This window comes from Nylanderia fulva, unplaced genomic scaffold, assembly GCF_048542155.1.
Source record: "Nylanderia fulva isolate GAGA-0341 unplaced genomic scaffold, ASM4854215v1 Scaffold10, whole genome shotgun sequence".
NCBI classification, from domain to species: domain Eukaryota; kingdom Metazoa; phylum Arthropoda; class Insecta; order Hymenoptera; family Formicidae; genus Nylanderia; species Nylanderia fulva.
In genome coordinates this window covers 1,972,784-1,992,178 of record NW_028189193.1, presented here as the reverse complement: position 1 = coordinate 1,992,178, position 19,395 = coordinate 1,972,784, and the positions used below count along the sequence as shown (strand labels likewise).

General features: G+C 31.0%; 2 protein-coding genes and 1 long non-coding RNA gene across 5 annotated transcripts; 2 read left to right on the top strand and 1 right to left on the bottom strand.

Moving 5' to 3' along the window:
- Window positions 1-232: 232 nt before the first annotated feature.
- Lfg (Glutamate NMDA receptor-associated protein 1 lifeguard) lies at window positions 233-4,740 on the bottom strand. 3 transcript variants are annotated; one of them, XM_029319228.2, is made up of 6 exons: window positions 4,681-4,740; window positions 2,818-2,881; window positions 2,190-2,294; window positions 1,929-2,115; window positions 1,572-1,842; window positions 233-1,455 (listed from the first exon to the last, which is right to left on the bottom strand). In XM_029319228.2, exons 2-6 carry the CDS (start codon window positions 2,861-2,863, stop codon window positions 1,096-1,098), a joined length of 969 nt encoding a protein of 322 aa, XP_029175061.1. In that variant the 5' UTR covers window positions 2,864-2,881; window positions 4,681-4,740; the 3' UTR covers window positions 233-1,095. The 3 variants fall into 3 exon arrangements, with proteins under 3 accessions (XP_029175061.1, XP_029175063.1, XP_085338491.1); XM_029319230.2 differs by lacking the exon at window positions 4,681-4,740 and adding an exon at window positions 4,282-4,653; XM_085482365.1 differs by lacking the exon at window positions 4,681-4,740 and adding an exon at window positions 3,915-4,011.
- Window positions 4,515-8,180, top strand: l(3)72Dn (UTP4 small subunit processome component l(3)72Dn). Its single transcript, XM_029319214.2, has 4 exons — window positions 4,515-5,491; window positions 5,597-7,136; window positions 7,572-7,874; window positions 7,955-8,180. The coding sequence occupies exons 1-4, from the start codon at window positions 5,388-5,390 to the stop codon at window positions 8,069-8,071; spliced, it is 2,064 nt and encodes a 687-aa protein (XP_029175047.2). The 5' UTR covers window positions 4,515-5,387; the 3' UTR covers window positions 8,072-8,180.
- Window positions 8,181-8,763: 583 nt separating this feature from the next.
- On the top strand, window positions 8,764-11,899 carry LOC114943586 (uncharacterized). The gene is made up of 4 exons (XR_014924598.1): window positions 8,764-9,078; window positions 9,204-9,551; window positions 10,826-11,068; window positions 11,869-11,899. It is a non-coding gene; the product is annotated as an uncharacterized LOC114943586 (long non-coding RNA).
- The last annotated feature ends 7,496 nt before the right edge of the window (window positions 11,900-19,395 follow it).

The window sequence follows — 19,395 nt, the reverse complement described above, 5'->3', positions numbered from 1 at the left end:
ATGTATTATTGATAAAAATAATCAGCAATAATCATCTAATTATTTCTTCTGTATATCGGAAGATATAAACAGGATTAGTGTGCATTACATAATATTACACAAGACCTGAAATTTTATATTTTCCTGCATGGGAATATATTAACATATTTATTAGAAACGAATATATAGTACACATTAAATATAGAATTGCAATATACATTATTATTTGAAATCAGAAAGAAGAGATCAGAAATACTGGAGAATAATTTTTATTTAAATATGAATAAAGAAAACACAAGTAATTTTCTAAATATATGAGTATATATATATGTATATATGTATATGGGCAACCACAGGTACATACAAGCATCTTTCTCAGGGTTGCTTCTGGAATTACAGTCGGGTCCAGATAACATAATACTACAACTAATTAATGCTCGGTGTTTTAATCACATTAATAGACATATATAGAATATATTTATAATATTATATTATAATAGTATAATATAATATTAAATTATATTAATAAAGTATTTATATATATATAATTACATGTATATATTTATCAATCACATTAGAAAATCCATGTTAATCTTTCAAAAAATAAAAATAAAAAAAATAATTTAACGGTTGTGTTTATAATAAATGATTCTGATGATAATTACGTATGCCAAAGAAAATAATATAAATAAAGAAATAAAATTATTACATTATTTTATGATAATAATAATAATAATAATAATAATAATATTAACATATGCTATTGTGTTAGAGCAATTAATAAGAATTTGGTGTCATACCCAATAAGGCAATAGGAAACACTTTGTTATATTATGCCTTATAGAACTAGACAGGAGACTTTGAAATCCAAGCGTGCTGTTTGTACATACACATTAATCTTCGAAAATTTGTAAAAGCTATGTCTGTCCATAGAAATTAAAGTCTTGCCAATATTATACTTCTTTAAATGTATAATTCTCATTATTTGCTCGCCTACGATGCACTCTCAGGACGATAACTGCAGAGAGCCAGAGCAGGACGGCAATAAGTAAAAGCTGGTTGTATATTTTGTAGTAGTTATAACACAAGTTAAAGTAGAAAGAGAATTGACAGCAATTAATCTCGCGAAGCACCAATAATAGTCAGAATGTAGATAAAAATGTTAACAACATCTAGATACAAGCTCAACGCGGCAAAGATATATTCCTCCGGCGAAACTGAATATTTATGCTTTCCACCTATCATCATTTGCGTGTCATAAACCAGATATAAAGAGAATATTAATGCACCACATGACGCATAAATCAAAGTCATAGTTTTTCCAGGCCAGATCATCGCGATTATACCGAAAATAAGTAAGACCAGGACAGCGACAAACAGAGCACTGTGTAACCCTGTAAAATCAATTTTTGTTTGAAATGCAAATATTGTTAATCCTAGACAAACCGCTGCTGTAATTCCGACAGCTAACATAACCTGTAAAAGTATTACAGATATCAATAAAATTTCTTACAATTTAATATAATGTAATAAAAAAAATTATTCGCACATATTTACAAGTCGGAATCAATATTACAATATTAAAATCTTACTTCGTCCTTCTTGTAAGTTGAAGCAGCTATAGCCAGCAGGAAAGCCTCTGCCAGTGTAAATAGAAACAGGAATATAAAGTTCATCGGGGCCTTACGTCTTACATTGGTACAGCAAGCCATACATATAAGCAAGACAATTGTTAAAGCAAAGGCGATCCAAAACAATTCTGTATGTCTCATGACCCATAGCTGTGTTGGTCTATGATAGAGGAACAAACAAATCATCCCGAGTGTGATGAGTAACTGGCACATCAGGATACTGTATACTTTCCTATAAAAGAAAAATATATATTTATATTTTATTATAAATTACATGTAGAGCATGTTATTAAAAATTTTAGAAGCCATAAAATTTACCTGATGAAGCCATTTCTAATTGTTTTGTCATTAAACTCAAATCCTTTGACCTCATCCTGCAGAGGATCTTCTCCATATCCAGATCCGTACATTCCTGAGTGAACTGGTGGTACCGCTCCAAATCCTGAACCAATTGGTGGTGCTTCACCGTAGGGTGGAGCACCTGGTGGAGGTATAAATCCTGGAGCTATTTAAAAATATTAATGCTCAATGAATAATGTTATATTGTTAAATTGCTTAGCATTTATATGTTATATTTACCTGGTGGATTTCCAGCGGTATAAGGTGGTGGGTATCCTGGATTTTGAGGATACGGGTAGCCCTCTTGCGGTGGTGGATACCCAGGATTTTGTGGAGGATATGGACCTGCACAATCAAATTCGAAAAACATAGATATCAACGTTGCAATATCATATTCATTTAACCTTGATAAGCAGTAGCAACTTGAAGAACTCTGTGCACTAACAGCAGCCACTACTTTTTACATAGTGCTTTTGTAAGATTAAGTTTCCATATGGTTGTGCAGTAAATTGGCTTCTCTTGAAGACACTAATTATATTTAATATAATTTGCTGAAATATATGTATATTTGTGAATATACTATACAAACTATATAATCTTAATGAGATGATGTCAATCAGTATTTATTTTTCTAACACAATATTTGCATATATATTAACTCACTAACAATTTTCTTATTCTCTCAAGTGTCAATTAAAAATAATCATTATATTAACAAAGTGCTTTAAAATGTATAGAATAATATACCCTTTTTAAGCAAGTGCTATGATGCTAACTGCTGATTGAATAATCAGTATAGATTCAGAATAATAAAAAGAAATATAATAGAAAATATATTAAAAACAGAAGGAAAAAGAGAGATCAGAACCTTGTCCTGGATAGAATCCCGCACCAGGTGCTTGCCAAGTTGTCATCTTTTGGTTTTGTTTTAGCTGAAAAAGAACCTATCATTATATATATAAAATTAAAGAGAAATCTCTTTTACAAAAAAATGTCAATAAAACTGTGTTAATATCAACATTATTAGAAATATTTTTAAAAATCTTTGAAAAACAATTATCCTGTATCTCTCATTCTTTTTCTTATGTTAAATTTACATGTAACGTTAAACAAGAATAAAAAAATAAAAAGAAAATAAAAAGAAATTATTGCAATAAAAACAATCATTTAGATATAAACATATTAATCATATTAAAGTGTATATTTTACAAATTTATTCTTATGAGAATATTTGTGGCAATTTACATGCTTGGAATTCTAAGCTTTCTAACTTATAAATAATATTATTATTTTTTGATATTTTTTCCTACATAAAAAATACATTATAAATACATTATAAACAACAAAATAGATACAATGTTAAATACATCATAGAATTAATGTCCCACACTTTTGCATTCAATGAATCATAGGTTAACACCTGAAAAAATATATACTTGATAATGAAGGACTATTTTGGCTCATGCATAACTATATAGGCTACAAAAAATCTCACTGTCTTATATTCAGATTTATTTTTTCACTATTATCTCATAGCTTTGAATTTTCTTTCGAATAACTGATCCAGTTGTTAATAATTAAAAAATTCGAAAATTAATCATTTCTAATTGAATAAGAACAATATGTTAATTAATTTAGCAACTACGTTATTATCTCTTATAAGGATAGAAAAAATACATTTTAATATGCAAAAGCGCAGATATTGTCTATCGAATAAATAATTTTAATGCACAGTAATATGCATTACACATATATCATCTACACATTTATAATTTTATCTACAAAAACAAAGGAAAAAAATAAACTTGCACTGCACATTATAAAATCATTAAATTAATCAACATATGTATCAATTATATAGAGTATTACTTTGTAGCAAGCAATTACGTTAATATTTAGTAGTCGTAAAACAGAATATGCAATTATCAAATACTTTTCAACTCTTACAACACATTTGATGCATACTTTTAATGCATGTAAAATTCTTCATTTTTTCTGTCAATAATTAAATAAGGAATATATAACGTCATATTCTTGAAACACGATATCTTGTTGCGTCTGTCTGTAAAATTAATAATAATCTGAATCTATCTCGTTAAAATTTTCCTTGGAAAAATACTTGGGTGTGTGTGTATGTTTGCGCACACTTACACGCCTACGTTTTCACATCTACATACATATGTTCGTAAATATATATATATATATATGGTATATATCATATATATGTATGCGTAAATGATACGTCATGTTATTTAATCACGATAAAACATGAGGATGTAGAACAGTAGATGCGATGACACGATATGGAAAAGAATAATTAAGTAAACAATACCTCTCCCAAAAAATGTAAAAATGTTGAATGTATTGAATTTCGAACGCGATGACACGCCGCTCTTTTCTAATATATTCTTTTTTACGACACTGCAAGGTCACTCGTATTATCGAACCGCGGAAATGTATCCCCGAGATTATAGTCCTCCCCTTCCCACCCACAAGGCGATGACTAACGTAAGAAAACAGCGCTTTCTCCTGGAACCTTGCTGCGTGCAATGTCACCGAGTGCGCGAACGACAAACTCGCGTTGCAATTATACTTTTACTACAACGTGCGAAATCGCGAGCTCATTCACGCGAGCGAAGGAACGCGATACGTCACCCGTTCTTTCTGGGAATAGCCGCAATCGATACACGCGTATCCTCGAATATTGCAATGCGTTGCATGAGTTATTTACCTCGTCACTTTGCACAGGGGCCTCGACGATCGGCTCAGCGGCACCGTAATATTGCGCAGCGCAAGAAAAAGCACACCTCTGTTTATTCTCGCCTCGACCGCGAACGACGCAATCACGCGCAACACTTGGCGCGAACGCGTTACGTTATACACGACACCCGCGATAAGTATCCGGCTATATACCCGTCGACTGAAGTTGCACCGCTACGTCGCCGAATATCCGAACGATGTGGAGCGGGCCGAGCTTTCTGGGGAGTGCCAGTGCTGGCGCCTGCGCGTTCGCGTGTCTTCTGTCACATCTCGCGAATTATCGCGCGCGAAAATCCCCGACAATTATTTCGGTGATTTTTTTCGATGACGTCATTCGGAAAACAAGACACCCGCGCGCGAAATTCGAATTTACATACTTAATTACACGTGACATTTTTAATTTAATATAAATTTGATTTGTATAAATTGATAAAAACATTTTTTTCAATTATAACAATTGGGGCAAAATTGAGATGAAATATATATTCATAAATAATTTATCATGAAGTCAATGTTTTTGACTAGAGTATTAGAATAGCATCACCCAATCAGCGAATCCCTGACAAAGAGGTAGAGGGAGGGAAGTCTAAACTCTTTATATTCTTAACCTATAATATTCAATTTATTCCACGTGTGTAATAGTTATGATTATGTTAATAATAATATAATTTAGAAATTATGGCTTCATATCGTATACATAATATAAGATTTTACACTCTGGAACCGAAATCCGTGACTTGTTTGTGTCACGAACCAAAAACGAAAAAATTAGCTCTTGCAAGGTTAGTTGACATTTATTACTATATAATATTTATATAATAAAAACGCATTTTAATGTGCAAATATTTATTCTAATCATTTTTCTAATTTTTTCTTTTCTTTTGAAGGAACGATAATTCCATAGAAATCTGGAATGTTGAAAATGCGTCGTTTATCGAATGTACTATAGCCGGTCACGGCGAGAATTCAGTGGAAAGTATACTCTGGATTGGTCCCAGACTGTTCTCGACTGGATTACAAGGTGCCCTGGTAGAATATGACTTAATGACATTGAGAATCAAATATGAAGTTATGGTGGTTGGAGGCGCAGCTTGGTGCATGGATGTGAATCATGAGAAAACTCACTTGGCTATTGGCACAGAGGATGGATACATCAATACTTTCACTGTACATAAGGATAAATTGATTTTTGAAAAAATATTTGATAAGCAGAATGGAAGAATTTTGTGCATTAAATGGGATAATACTGGCGAGATGATTTATACAGGTTCCATAGACACTATTCGAGTATGGAGTGCCATATCTGGACATGCGATTCATAAAATGACAACTTCCAGATCTAATGTCAGGAAAAGTACAATAGTTTGGTGCCTTGCGGTCACTGATGACAACATAATTATTTCTGGTGACTCTCAGGGCTTTTTATGCTTTTGGGATCCTCACATGGGAGTATTGATAGAGTCTCATGAAAGTCATACAGCTGATATATTAGCCATCACTTTGTCACACGATATGAATGTTGTATATTGCGCAGGCGTGGATCCAGTTGTAAGGAGTTTTTGCAAGGTTATTCAAAAATCAAGTGGAAAGTTTCAATGGGTAAAAGGAATCGAGAGGAGATTACATATTCATGATGTCAGAGCACTTGCAGAAGCCAATGGAAAACTCTATTCAGCTGGAGTAGACGGGTACCTCGCTGTATCGAGTTATCCACCAAAAGTTCTTGTAAAATATCCTCCATTACTGCAATCACCCTGTGCTATAATGTGTCGAAAATCTAGATGCATTTTGTTGCGATACAAAAATTATCTGGAGCTATGGAGACTCGGTTCAATTACTAAAGATCCCCCGGAATTAGTACGCTCATCTATGTTACATCAATTGGATGAAGAACCTATGAAACTATTACAATTACAAACAAAGGGTGATGAAAGCATAATCTCTTGTGCTATTAATAAAGATTCCAAAACAATCGTGTATTCGACGGACACTCATGTCAGAGTTTTCAACTTTGACGTGGTCGAGGGAGACGCCCAATTGTCTAGAAATGATATGGATCTATCTATGAACCGAATACAAAAGATGCTGTTTAGTCCGAATGGTAAATTATTCATTACTATTAACAATGATGGCAATGAAAATACCGTGACGCTATTTAAAGTGGATAAGAAGAGTTTGAGATTAATCGGTTCATTCCACACGACAAACGAGTTAATTACAAATGTTGGTCAGGTCTGCTTCTCTCCGGACAGCAAATATCTCATATGCACAGACCGACAATGCGGAATCGCTGTGTATTTTATCGGCAATGGTGTAACAGCAGAATCTCTAAAGTCGTGGCGATTACCTAAATACAGTTGCCCAGCAACAGCAATTGCTGTGCAAAAAGACACACTCAATCTGGTCATAGTATATTCTGATCATAAGGTAAGATTATAACATATCACATATATATGATTCAATAATTTTTAAATCGCCTAATATGCAGATTTTTCTCTTCGAGTCTAATATAGTGCATTACTGTAAAATATACAATATTAATTATGCTATTAAAAAATTTACAATTTATACATATATGCTATTTTTATAGAGATTTTACACATTGCTTTTATTCCTGTTATTGAATTATCTATTTATATAGACTTTATGAAATCTTCTGTTATAGTTCATCATCTTGGTATTAATGGGCAATATTAACTTTAAGTTATTATGAGATATAAATACAATCTAAATTGAGAATTGAAAATGATAATCTTGAAATTAATATCATAAAATGAGCACAGCGCTAATGTTCCTCTCAAAATGTTTCAAAGTGTTCAGATGCTCTTATCGATGCTAATATAAATAATAATTATTTTTCAGATCATCGAATACAATATTCCTACGAGACGGTACACAACGTTCTCCAATAATTTGCAAAATTGTTTGCCAAAACACTGGTTAGCACGTCCATTCCCGATAACAAATATTATATTTGATTCGCACAACGAGAATATTATAATCATGCAGGATGATTCAAGCGTCTATGTTATCAATAAAAATAGCGAATTGCCAGAAAAAGAAGCAAAGATAGCAAAGCGTGAAAATGGAGAGATTACAGAAGACAGCAATTCAATCTCTAGCTTACAATCTCAACATGCATTTCAAGTTGTCAAGAAGTACAAGGTAAAGTTGTAAATGGAAAAAATATTTTAAATAATTAAATAAGAAGGAAAGAAAACATCTCATAATTTTATTATTTGCAGCATCTTGTGTATTTAAATTGGTTAAATGAGGAAGAACTGATTGCGGTTGAGGTGAATCCAACTTCGTTATTAGAGAAATTACCACCTACACTAAAACAAAAATTCTTTGGCGTGTAAATATGAAATAATCATCTAAGAATATCAAGAAATAGACGCCTTTCAAGAAATAAATGATATCAAGAGTATTTTATTAATACTAATAAATAAATAAATTTCTCGTATTATATTTCTATGTTATAATTAGAGTTCGCTCTATTTCGACCATGCATTTTGACCGATATTTTATAGTATTATTTTTATCATCGGACAATTTTCTATGTATGTCAAATAAATTATTGCGATTCCTTATTTTAACACACTTTTAATTATGTTCAAATTTTAAAAATTTATATATTACATATTCTAAAATTATAATTTTTATTATTTCTAATATCTATTGAATTATTTAATTTTTTAGTATCACGAGAAATAATGTAAATATAATATAATGATAATATTTATAATTATTTTTTATAAATATAAAATAATGTTAAATATCTTTTTATCATTATTACAAATTTAGGAATCTATGTCACTCGTATTTTCCTATTTTTTTCATATATATATATATATATATATATATATATATATATATATATACATATATATTTTTTTTCTCTTAGAAAAATAAACCATGGGAAACAGGTAATTATCGTTGCGTACGTATATTTTTATTGTACTGATTATATTTTTATATAATAATTCGTGTTATGCGCTAATCTTTTTTCTTTATTGAAGTTGGCTGCTATTCTACAGTAGTCTCGATCGTTTCGATATTTCGAGAATCGCAATTTGCGTCATATCGATAGTCTGGCAGCCATCTTAGTCCGTACGTGCCGCGGCGACCGTTTGGTCGCATTCAAAACCGCTCCGTATTTATCGCGAGTGTTAGTGTCTAAAAGTGAATCTTGTGCTTGAATAATTATCGCGAATATCTCTCGTAAAGTGTCGGACATACATTGAAGCGGTATTAAACCGTGTGACATCGTTATTACAATATGGGCCCCTCTGAAATCGCACTGTCGCATACCTCACTTTTTCTCTTCGACATAAATTATGGGAAATAGGTGCAGAATTACCATCTCGTATGTATATCTTTATTCTCTAATTGATTGCATTGATTTTTGTGTAATAATTCGTTACATATTTCGACCATTTTCTGATATTTGTGAATGTCTCGATCAATTTCAATCAATTTCTTTATTTTTAGGGAATCAGCCATTTTATGTACGTATATATGTGTCGAGAGTATTTTTCAATCGAAGAATAATACGACACCGAAGTCCTAACATGACTTACAACGTATAATTACTTGTCACATACACGTGTCAGTCATATGCGGCGTACGCTTTGATGTCGGATTGTGCGGCATACGCTTTGATGTCAGATTGGAGTTGCGCATGCAGTTTCATCCTCTCTATTCCGATTTACGACTTGGCGACCTTGGCGTACCCGTTTCGAATCTCGCATCAATTATCAGTTATCATATCATATCGGAAGAAAAGACAGCAGCTCGAGTTATTTCGTGTGTCTTTGTATCATTTTTCGAGTGATAGTAGTAAGTATTATGAGATACTAAACGCGATTGTCAAGCCACATTGATTAATTAATTCCTGTAATTACATATTCATCTAATTAAGTCAATTTATGTGATTATGTGAGCTGCTCAAAATAAGATTTTCATTTTCATATCTTTTCAATCATTAATTAACAAAAGTCATAAAACGAATCGACTTTGAGTCATGTAACATTATGATGTATTTTAATAAGTATATTGTAGTTGTATTTAATCATGTGTTTTAATTACTTATATATTATATTTATATAAATTACTTATATACTTACATATATATTATATTTATATATTATATACGGTTAAAATTGTTTTAATACATTACTGATATATGTATAAACATTGAATTATTATTACGCAATTGTGTAAAAACAAGAAACAAAGAGCCACCAACACTTTTATTGATATAAATTATTGGTATAAATGTAACACTTCTATTGACATGTATAAATATTGAATTATTATTATGCAACTTGCATTATACATATAGCAATAGAAGTGTTACATTTATACATATATTAATAAAAATGTTGTGGCTCTTTGTTTCTTGTTATTACACAATTGCGTAATAATAATTCAATGTTTATATCAACAATGTATTAAAACAATTTTAACCATATATAATATAGTATAAATATAATATATAAGTAATATATATATATATATATATATAAATACAAGTATAACATATCAGTAATTAAAAAATATATGATTAAATACAATGTATAATTAAAATGGCACACAATATAATTATTTTAATAATAATTATATAATTTTAATAATATATATATAATTATTTTAATACATTAGGTATTAATATATGTATAAACATTGAATTATTATTACACAATTGTGTAATAACAAGAAACAAAGAACCACTAACACTTAGTGATACAAATTATTGGTATAAATGTATAAGTATGTAACTTGCATTACACATATAGTAATAGAAGTGTTACATTAATACATATATTAATAAAAATGTGGCTCTTTGTTTCTTGTTATCACACAGTTGCGTAATAATAATTCAATATTTTTACATGTATCAATAATGTATTAAAACAATTTTAACCATATATAATATAGTATAAATATAATATATAAGAAAAAAAAAATATATATATATATATATAAAAATACAAGTATAACATATCGGTAATTAAAAAATATATGATTAAATACAACATATAGTTAAAATGCCACACAACTATAATATTTATTATAATCATTTTTCTAATTTTTGTCTTTCTTTTTTAAAGGAACGATAACTTCAAAAATCTGCTTACAAGGATTACAAGATGCCGTGAATATGACTTAAGGACCTTAAGAATCAAATATGAAATTATGCTAATTGGAAGCATATCGTGATGAGTGGATGTAAATAATAAGAAACATACTTGACTATTGGCACAGAGGATGGATATACTTACTTAAATGCAGTTGCCTAGCGACGGCGATTGCTGTGCAAGAAGCCACGCTTAATTTAGTTATAGTCTGTCAAGGTGAGATTATAATATCACATGCATATTGAATAAGTTTTAAATCACCTATTACGTGAATTTTCTCTGTTTGAGTCTAACATAACATGCTATCATAATATATTTTACAATATTAATGATTAGGTATTAAAAATTCACAATTTACACATGTTATTGCAGCTTTATTTTTATATAGTTTCATATATAATGCTTTTATTCCTGTTATTGAATTATCCATTTATATGAATTTTATAAAATTTTCTGTTATACTCATCATTTTGATGTTAATGGATAATATTAACTTTTAAGATATATATTATGGGATATTATATTACAAAATCATAAAATCTAAATTGAAGATTGAAAATGACAATTTCAAAATTAATATCAAGAAATGGGCACAGTTCTAATGTTCTTCTCAATGTTCTAAAGTAATGCTCTTATTATTATTTATTACTATTAATATATAAAATATCTCTTAATAATCTCATTTATTTCTTGATAGATGTCTATTTCTTGGTGTTTTTAGCTATTCTTATTTTATAATATTTACATGTCAAAGAATTTTTGCTTTAGTGTTTATATGTGCAATATCTTCGATAACAAAATTAGATTTACCTTAACAGCAATTCTCCATCATTTAACCAATTTAAGTACAAATTTAAACACAAAGTGCTACAAATATTAAAATTATGAAATATTTTCTTTATAATATTCTTTATATTGAGTTATTTAAAATGTAAAATTATTATATATAAAATGTTTAATTATTTAGAATTAAGATGTTTTTATCAATGTTAATATAAACAATATTTGTTTTTCAGCTTGTTGAATATAATATTCCTTCGAGACAGTACAATTTTCTAATAATTTACAAAATAATTTTCTAAAACAATGGTTAAAACATTTATGGATAACTAATATTATATTTGATTTGCACAATGAGAATATTATAATCATGAAGGATGATTCATATATATATGTAGCAATAAAAATGTCAAATTCCCAGAAGAAGAAGCAAACATACCAAAGCATGAAAACGGAGGAAGTAGAGAGAAGACAACGATTCAATCTCTAGCTCACAATCTTATTGTTAGTATACATTCCAAATTGTCAAGAAATACAAAGTAGTTATCAACGTAGAGGTATCAAAGTCGAGTTATATAAAGTCATATAACGGAGAAAAAACATTTTAAATAATTATATAATAGAAAGAAAAGAAAATATGATTTTATTTTGCATTTTGTCTATTTAAATTGGTTAAATGTTGGAGAATTGCTGTTAAGGTGAATCCAACTTCATATCAGAGATATTTACCATCCACACTTAATGCATAAAATCTTTGGCATGTAAATATTATCGAATAATCATCTACGAATATCAAGAAATAGACATATATCATGAAATCAACGAAATTATCAAGATTTTATTAATATTAATAAATAAATTTCATGTATTATATTTTTAATATTGTGATTAGAGTATACTCTATTTCGATCGTACATTTTAAAATTCCAGTATTTTTTATCATCACACAATTTTGTATGTCAAATCAATTATTGTGATTCTTTATTTCGACACAATTTGAACTATATGTTCAATATATTTTTGAAATTTATATATTATATACTTGAAAATTTATTATATTTTGATCATTTTTAGTATCTTTGAAATATTGAATTTTTTATTTCTACGAGAAATAATTATAAATATTATTATCATCATATAATGTGCATAATATTAATTGGCTGAATTTCTATTATGCATATAATTTTAATTTGCCGTATTTATTTTATGTAAATAATTTAAATTCATCATTTCTATTATGTATTATGTAAATAATATTAATTGGCCGAATTTCTATTATGTATAATTTCAATTATTTACATAATAGAAATACGGCGAATTAAAATTATGTGCGTAATAGAAATTCAAGAATTAATATTGTTCATAATAAAAATTCGGCTAATTAAAATTATGTACACTTGCTGATTATATTATTTACTATTTACGCGTAGAAAACTCCCGCGCGAGGTAACACGTGAAATCGGCCGATTTTGACGTGACGTCACGACTCGCGACATACTTCAGCCAGCGCCGCCACTGATCAGTGGCAAGTCCAGCGGCGAAGGAGCAGGGTGTGCGTCGCGAGTGCTCCGCGTTTCGGCTGGATTTCGTGCGCGAGTAACGCGAAAAAACGGGAGTGCAAGTCCGGGAGTGTCGTGTTTTGGCGCGATGGACCGAATAATCTCGAAGGGCATCCAGGGGTCAACGGGGACCCGGGAGTCTCAGAGGATCGCGAATTGATAGACGAGGGGAAAGGGGAAGAACGTTCCGCCGTGATTTTCGCGCGTATTTCGGTGCTATTCGTTGGCTAGAGAGCATCGCGAGGATTCTTCATCGTTTCGAAAGATATCCCGGCGTCGACGAGTGTCCAGGAGCATCGCGAATCCGCGGAATTAGGAGTGCCCTAGTGCCGGAAAAAGTGTCCGAGAAGCGCGAATTCATTGAGATCGACAAAATTCAAATTGTGGAGGAATGGCGACCGTTGCTGGAGATACTGTGGTACCGAGACTATCCGCGTAAGAGTCGCTGGCGCGCAAGTGTCACTTCGCCATGACACCTCGTTCACTTCGCGATGTCACGGAGAGCCGCGGTGCGCCGCTGGGAGATGGCACCATAGATTTCTATGGATGTCACAAATTAATTTAAAGGTATTTCGATGCGTTTAATGTGATTAATATTTAGACGCTCGCTTTCCCGGAATAGGAAAAGTAATTTTGTCAACGGATATTTTGTTTTTATTCGCGAATGCGATATCGAACGTAATCGAGCGGGATCGAAAGTGCTTAATGCATTCACGAGTGATCTTATTTTTTTTTCGTATCGTCCGTTCATTTCGAAATGCATCTGTGTGTAGTGAAGTGTGATAAATAATTATTACAAATATAAAATAATAGAAAAAACAGTGCAGTGATTAGTGTGCCAAACCATATGGGATTATAGCAGAGCAGCAGAGGAACATTAAAGCGGATGCATTAAAGCAGAGAGGTTAGATAATCTACTCAACACAATGTGAGTTTATTTTTTGTTTGTTACATTGTTCGGAAAATAATAAAAAATTATATTGCGTTTACATATTATTTTAATTTAGAAATATAAAAAAATTTTTTGACATTAAAAATAAAATTATAGAAAATTTATATATATATTATTTTAATTAATGCTAGAATTGAAATTATTTTGTTAATAATGAAGTTAAGAAAATATTAATAAAGTAAAAAACGTAATTTTAACTGAATGTAGAAAATAAAAATAATATTTATTTGAAATTAAAGAAAATTTATTTATTGACGCAAATAAAATAATTAAAAATTTTGACAATGTCCAAAAGTTTATTAATCAATAAATATTAATTTACAAATTTAACGCTTATTTTATGATAAATGATAAGTTACATTAATTTTAACAATTGACAACAAATTAATTGTGTTCATTATTTTCTGAACAATCAAATTCACGTATCACTTTTAATTAAGTTTTGCTTATGTCTAAAATTTGATTAATTTATCTCTTTTCACATCTCTGTCGAATTTACGATACATTTTATATACAGCTATTTATTTAAAAAGCGAGTGGAAATAAATGTTTTAAATTTGACTCATGTACTTAACAATATTTATACTACCAGTGCACTTGATGTTGCTATTAAAATGTTCTGTATCTCTCTCTCTCTCTCTCTCTCTCTCTATAATTATATATCATATTGAGCTTTCTATAATAATTTATTAATGCAGATTACACGCAATCAAAATAATATTTGAAATATAAGATGTACAGCATTGTTGCTATAAGAATATTTAAATTACAAAATACTATTTGTTATTTTATAATTTAAATTAAATTTTCAAAATTATTTATACATTATAAAATAGAAAAATTATTTTATCGATTTAAAAAAATATGAAATAAGAAAAAATAAAAAATTTTCAGAGGAAATTTTATATTTAAAATATATTGTTATAATACTCTAAAAAAATAGAGCGAGAGAGGCATATATACAGTTTTTTTCGACTAATTATCTACGAAATGTAACATTTCTGCCACTCTCATTCGCAACTTTCATTTTTATTTGTTTGAGACACCGCGTGTAGGTGTCGAGAAAGAAAATGTTCGTTCTCAGAATAGCAGATGAAGAGAATTGACGTCGTTTGAATTTTTTGACACTCGTTAGAGTCATTGCTCGAGTTCTGCGATATTAAAAATTAACATTTAATCTATTTTTATAGAATAAATAATATATCACAAATTCGAGAGAAATTAAAAAAAAGACAAATTAAAGAAGTTTTGAATTTGATTCTATTTCAATTTTCTGAAATCGTGAATGTCTTGCATTCGCAAATTAAACCTTTATTGTGAAATATCTAATTTGAATACAATATTGTATAATAACACTTTTGAATAAATATAATTAAGCTGAATATATATTATGTAAAAAATCTTTATAATTATTTAAATGCTTAAATGTAGAGCACTAAAATGTTTTTTTTATTTTCTGGGAGAGAATTACTGCAGTGACTTCTCTTTTCTTCAATTAACTAATATTAAAAACTAATATTAAGAAAAATAATACTAATATTAGGCAAAATGTATTTTTGGCAAGTTCTAAATTTTCAAAGTTAATATAAAATTGAGAAATAGCGCGCGTTTCCGTTGTTCTAGTATAATAAAATACGCATTTTGTGTGGTTAATGTCGGTAATGGTGTGTGCAAAATACCACACAGTACATAATCACCGTATTCTAATGATTATTAATTATTACGTGTGTGGTCATAATTAATTTTGTTTTTACGAAAATTCTTATGAATGTCATAAAGAAATAATAAAGGATAATCAGAGAAAAGAGAAAACCTTTATGCAGCATTAACTCTCAGTAGCGCAATTGTAAAGTGAGGATTTATAAATTATTTGTTACTTATTTTATCTGTAAAATCAATTTTTTATTTTACAATTCTTGTTCTTGCGATATTTTTGATTTACAATTTTGTTTTTGCGATATTTTTGATTTACAATTTTGTTTTTGCGATATTTTTGATTTACAATTTTGTTTTTGCGATATAGTGATTTATTTAATATTATTATTGCAATATAATGTATGTATGGAGTATGTTAGATTTTACTTTAAAATTTATAAAATATTTATTTTACATAATAAATATATATATATATATATTTAATTGTTTAGATTTATAATTATTTACATTTACATTATTTAACTAAGAATTAAATGAACTTTTCACAATACAACAAGGCTACTTGCCTTATTTTTCAAATCGTACAGACGAAATATTACGAAATTAATTTCTATTAAAATCTAACTATATGGGAGGAAAAATCGAATGGACGATTACATTCAAGCAATTTATCGATCTTGCATTGATGCAAATACATATAAATCGGTGTATTAGTATTAATAAAAAACAAATTATATACGATTTGCTATGCAGTTTACAAAATTTCGAATAATCCAAATCTTACTAATGTTTACTAATTAGCATTAAGTGCATGATTATTAAATTTCAATACAAATTTAAGTATATGCAATAACAATTAATAACATCACATCAGTAAGTGCAATTATTTTTTTTTTTTTTCGTTTTATACTAAATGTTCCAAATTAAGTATATATATAAGAGAAACGATCTTAGATATACGAGATTTACGATAGCGTGACTGAACTTTCGATCCTAGTCACTCGAGTTGGTATCGGATAGCAGAAAAATGAAGAAGCGTCAGACCGGTAATGGGGGTGGGGGTGGAACCGAGAAGGGATATGCGGAAAAACTCAAGCGCGAGGACGTGCAAGCGCGATCTTAGTCGCTGTCAGAAAAACGAAAGAGGTAAAAAGAGGGAGAGAGCAATGAAAAAGAAAGAATAAGGAGAAACAGAGAAAGAGAGAGAAATAAGATGGGTTCGTGGGTGTAGAGACACGGGGGGTGCGCTGTAAATTACAAGCGGAGCGCCAAACCGCTATGGTCTCTCGGTGGCGCAGGGGTGTCTAGACGTATAGATAATGCCGGGCTGACTTGGTGCGGGGTAGACGCAAGCTAGACGGTCCCCGGTTGATCCAGTCAGCCGAACCAGCCAGCCAGCTACTACCCGAACCAGCCAGCCAGTCAGCCGGGTTGCGCTAGACACATCGACCATGTTCCGTTTCTCTTCGTTTCTCCCGTTTTCACTATCTAGCTATCTATCCGTGTCTCTTTTTCGCGTCCACCGCGATATCTACAAGGTGGTTCTGAATTAAAAACTTGTCAAACTTAACTAGAATATTCTTTTAAACAACACGTGCAATCGTGTTTTTCTCCGTGTAGCGAAAATTTGCTCGATAATTTTCATTGTCAATCCTTAATAGATATTATTTTTTGTTAGATTTTTTTAGTGCAATAAGATTCTTTTTTACGTGAGAATTTATTTGAAGAGAGAAGTTTCTTAAAATTTTATAAAATCTATAAGGAAATAATCGTATCATTTTATACATGTAACACTATATTTTTTACATTTATTACTGATTATGTAATTATATTACGAATCAATGTAGACACAAAATTTCTTACATTTCTCATGCTGTAATCACTAAATGTAAAAAAAACCTTACCCTATTGAAAATTAAACGCCATAATTTTGGTTCGATAATTAAGAGTATTGAATTAGTAAAAATTAAAGAAAAAAATGTGATTAGAGAACACGCGTATAAAGTTATTACGGTTTAATTCGGAAGCACCCTGTATACGTACTAACTGCATCCTCGTCTTACTCGCCTATATATGCAGCCCAACCGGATTTCCCATCGTTCTCGTCGCGCCAGCCGGCTCACAGACGAGAACCTCCTCGCCTCTCATGCATTCGGCACGGCCAGGAGATGCAAATCCCCAATAGCATCACCTGATATCCAAGATATCCCATTGGCAGCGATCGTGACGTGGATGATGCACGAGACCGTCGCCCGACCGCCATCGTCTCTCCTCATCCATCTTTTTCTCTTCTCTCTTTCCATCTCGTTCTCTTTAGTTCTCTCTCGACACCCACTCGCCAACAACCACTCGCGTATGCACCACGAGCGCATAGAATTATTCCGTTTCTCCGCGTGCCAGGGATCCCTAGTCTTCGTCGCGTTCTGGAAAACACCCGACCCTTAAAAGCGAATGCTGCCACGCTCTTGCACTGACTGCAGCAACGGCTGCAATCTCGAGAAAATAGGGCTCTTAGACGTCGCTCGCAATCGTCGCATTGTGAGATGTCCGGATTGTTGCGCATTATCAAAAAGCTTAAATTCTTAGAAAATATATTTTTCATTGTCAAAAGATATAACTAGACATTTTTTATATTTTTTATATTTAAATGCTTTTACATTTAAATCATTTAATAACGTGACGTTTAAAAAATGGGATGTTAACTTTGTAGAGATATTATTGCAACGCAAAAGTACTCTTCTTTATTTCTTCAAAAATGACAGCGTCCCTTCATAAAAAGTTGAATCAAATTAACGTAGCCGTGTCGCTATGACGATGATCCTTAGCTCTCAAAATTATTAGATGCGTGATCGCGCGCGGTTTTATGTCACATAAAATTTCTCGTACGATGTCTTTTCTTTCATTCGCGTCGAAAAATCATCAGATATTCACGCGTTTCGAAGTGCTTCAATCACCGGCGTAACTTGGCAAAATAGAAGACGAGATATGCATTAAGTCTGATCACGCGGCTAGAACTCGCCGAAGGTAGTAACGTCGTCGCGTAATCGGTTTCCGTATTTTTCACCGGCGATCCTCCGGCGGAGCTGCGGCTGTTTATCAGAGCAGGCTATAACGAGGGATTAAGAGCACCGAGATACGACGGCGACCAACGTCTGTATCCTTTCCTCTCATACTCTTTCTTCCTTCCTCTTTTCGCGCTCTCGGCAGCCATCGTCCTTCGCTAACCGCGGTGGCGTTTTAATCGGCCGACTCCGATGCATAAATCCACGTTAAATAATACGGCAGTTAGCAGCACCATTAAGCCGTTCGAGATACTACCGCGAAACCAAGAGCGCGAAACCGCTGACATGTTCCCGCAAAGTTGGTATTTATCGATACTGTCGTAGAGAGAAAAAGTTAATGTCATTCGACGGCGTCGCGACACGCAACTGAGAAATATTGTATCGTTTGATGGGACCAAATATGCTCCGACCGCTATATGCACAACATTTTTCGTGAATCATTCAGAACACAAAATATTCGCGAATCAATTCGACACTATGAAGTATATTGAGACTAAAGAAATTGTAAAATATTTTAAAATTGTATGTGCACAC

Bases quoted from the DNA above. Each gene is read 5' to 3' on its own strand.
- Lfg (XM_029319228.2), bottom strand. From the start codon at position 2,863: ATGACAACTTGGCAAGCACCTGGTGCGGGATTCTATCCAGGACAAG. The intron at 2,295-2,817 runs GTTCTGATCTCT...TTGATTGTGCAG, and splicing joins GGGATTCTATCCAGGACAAG to GTCCATATCCTCCACAAAAT. The intron at 1,456-1,571 runs GTAAGATTTTAA...ATACTTTTACAG, and splicing joins CAACTTACAAGAAGGACGAA to GTTATGTTAGCTGTCGGAAT.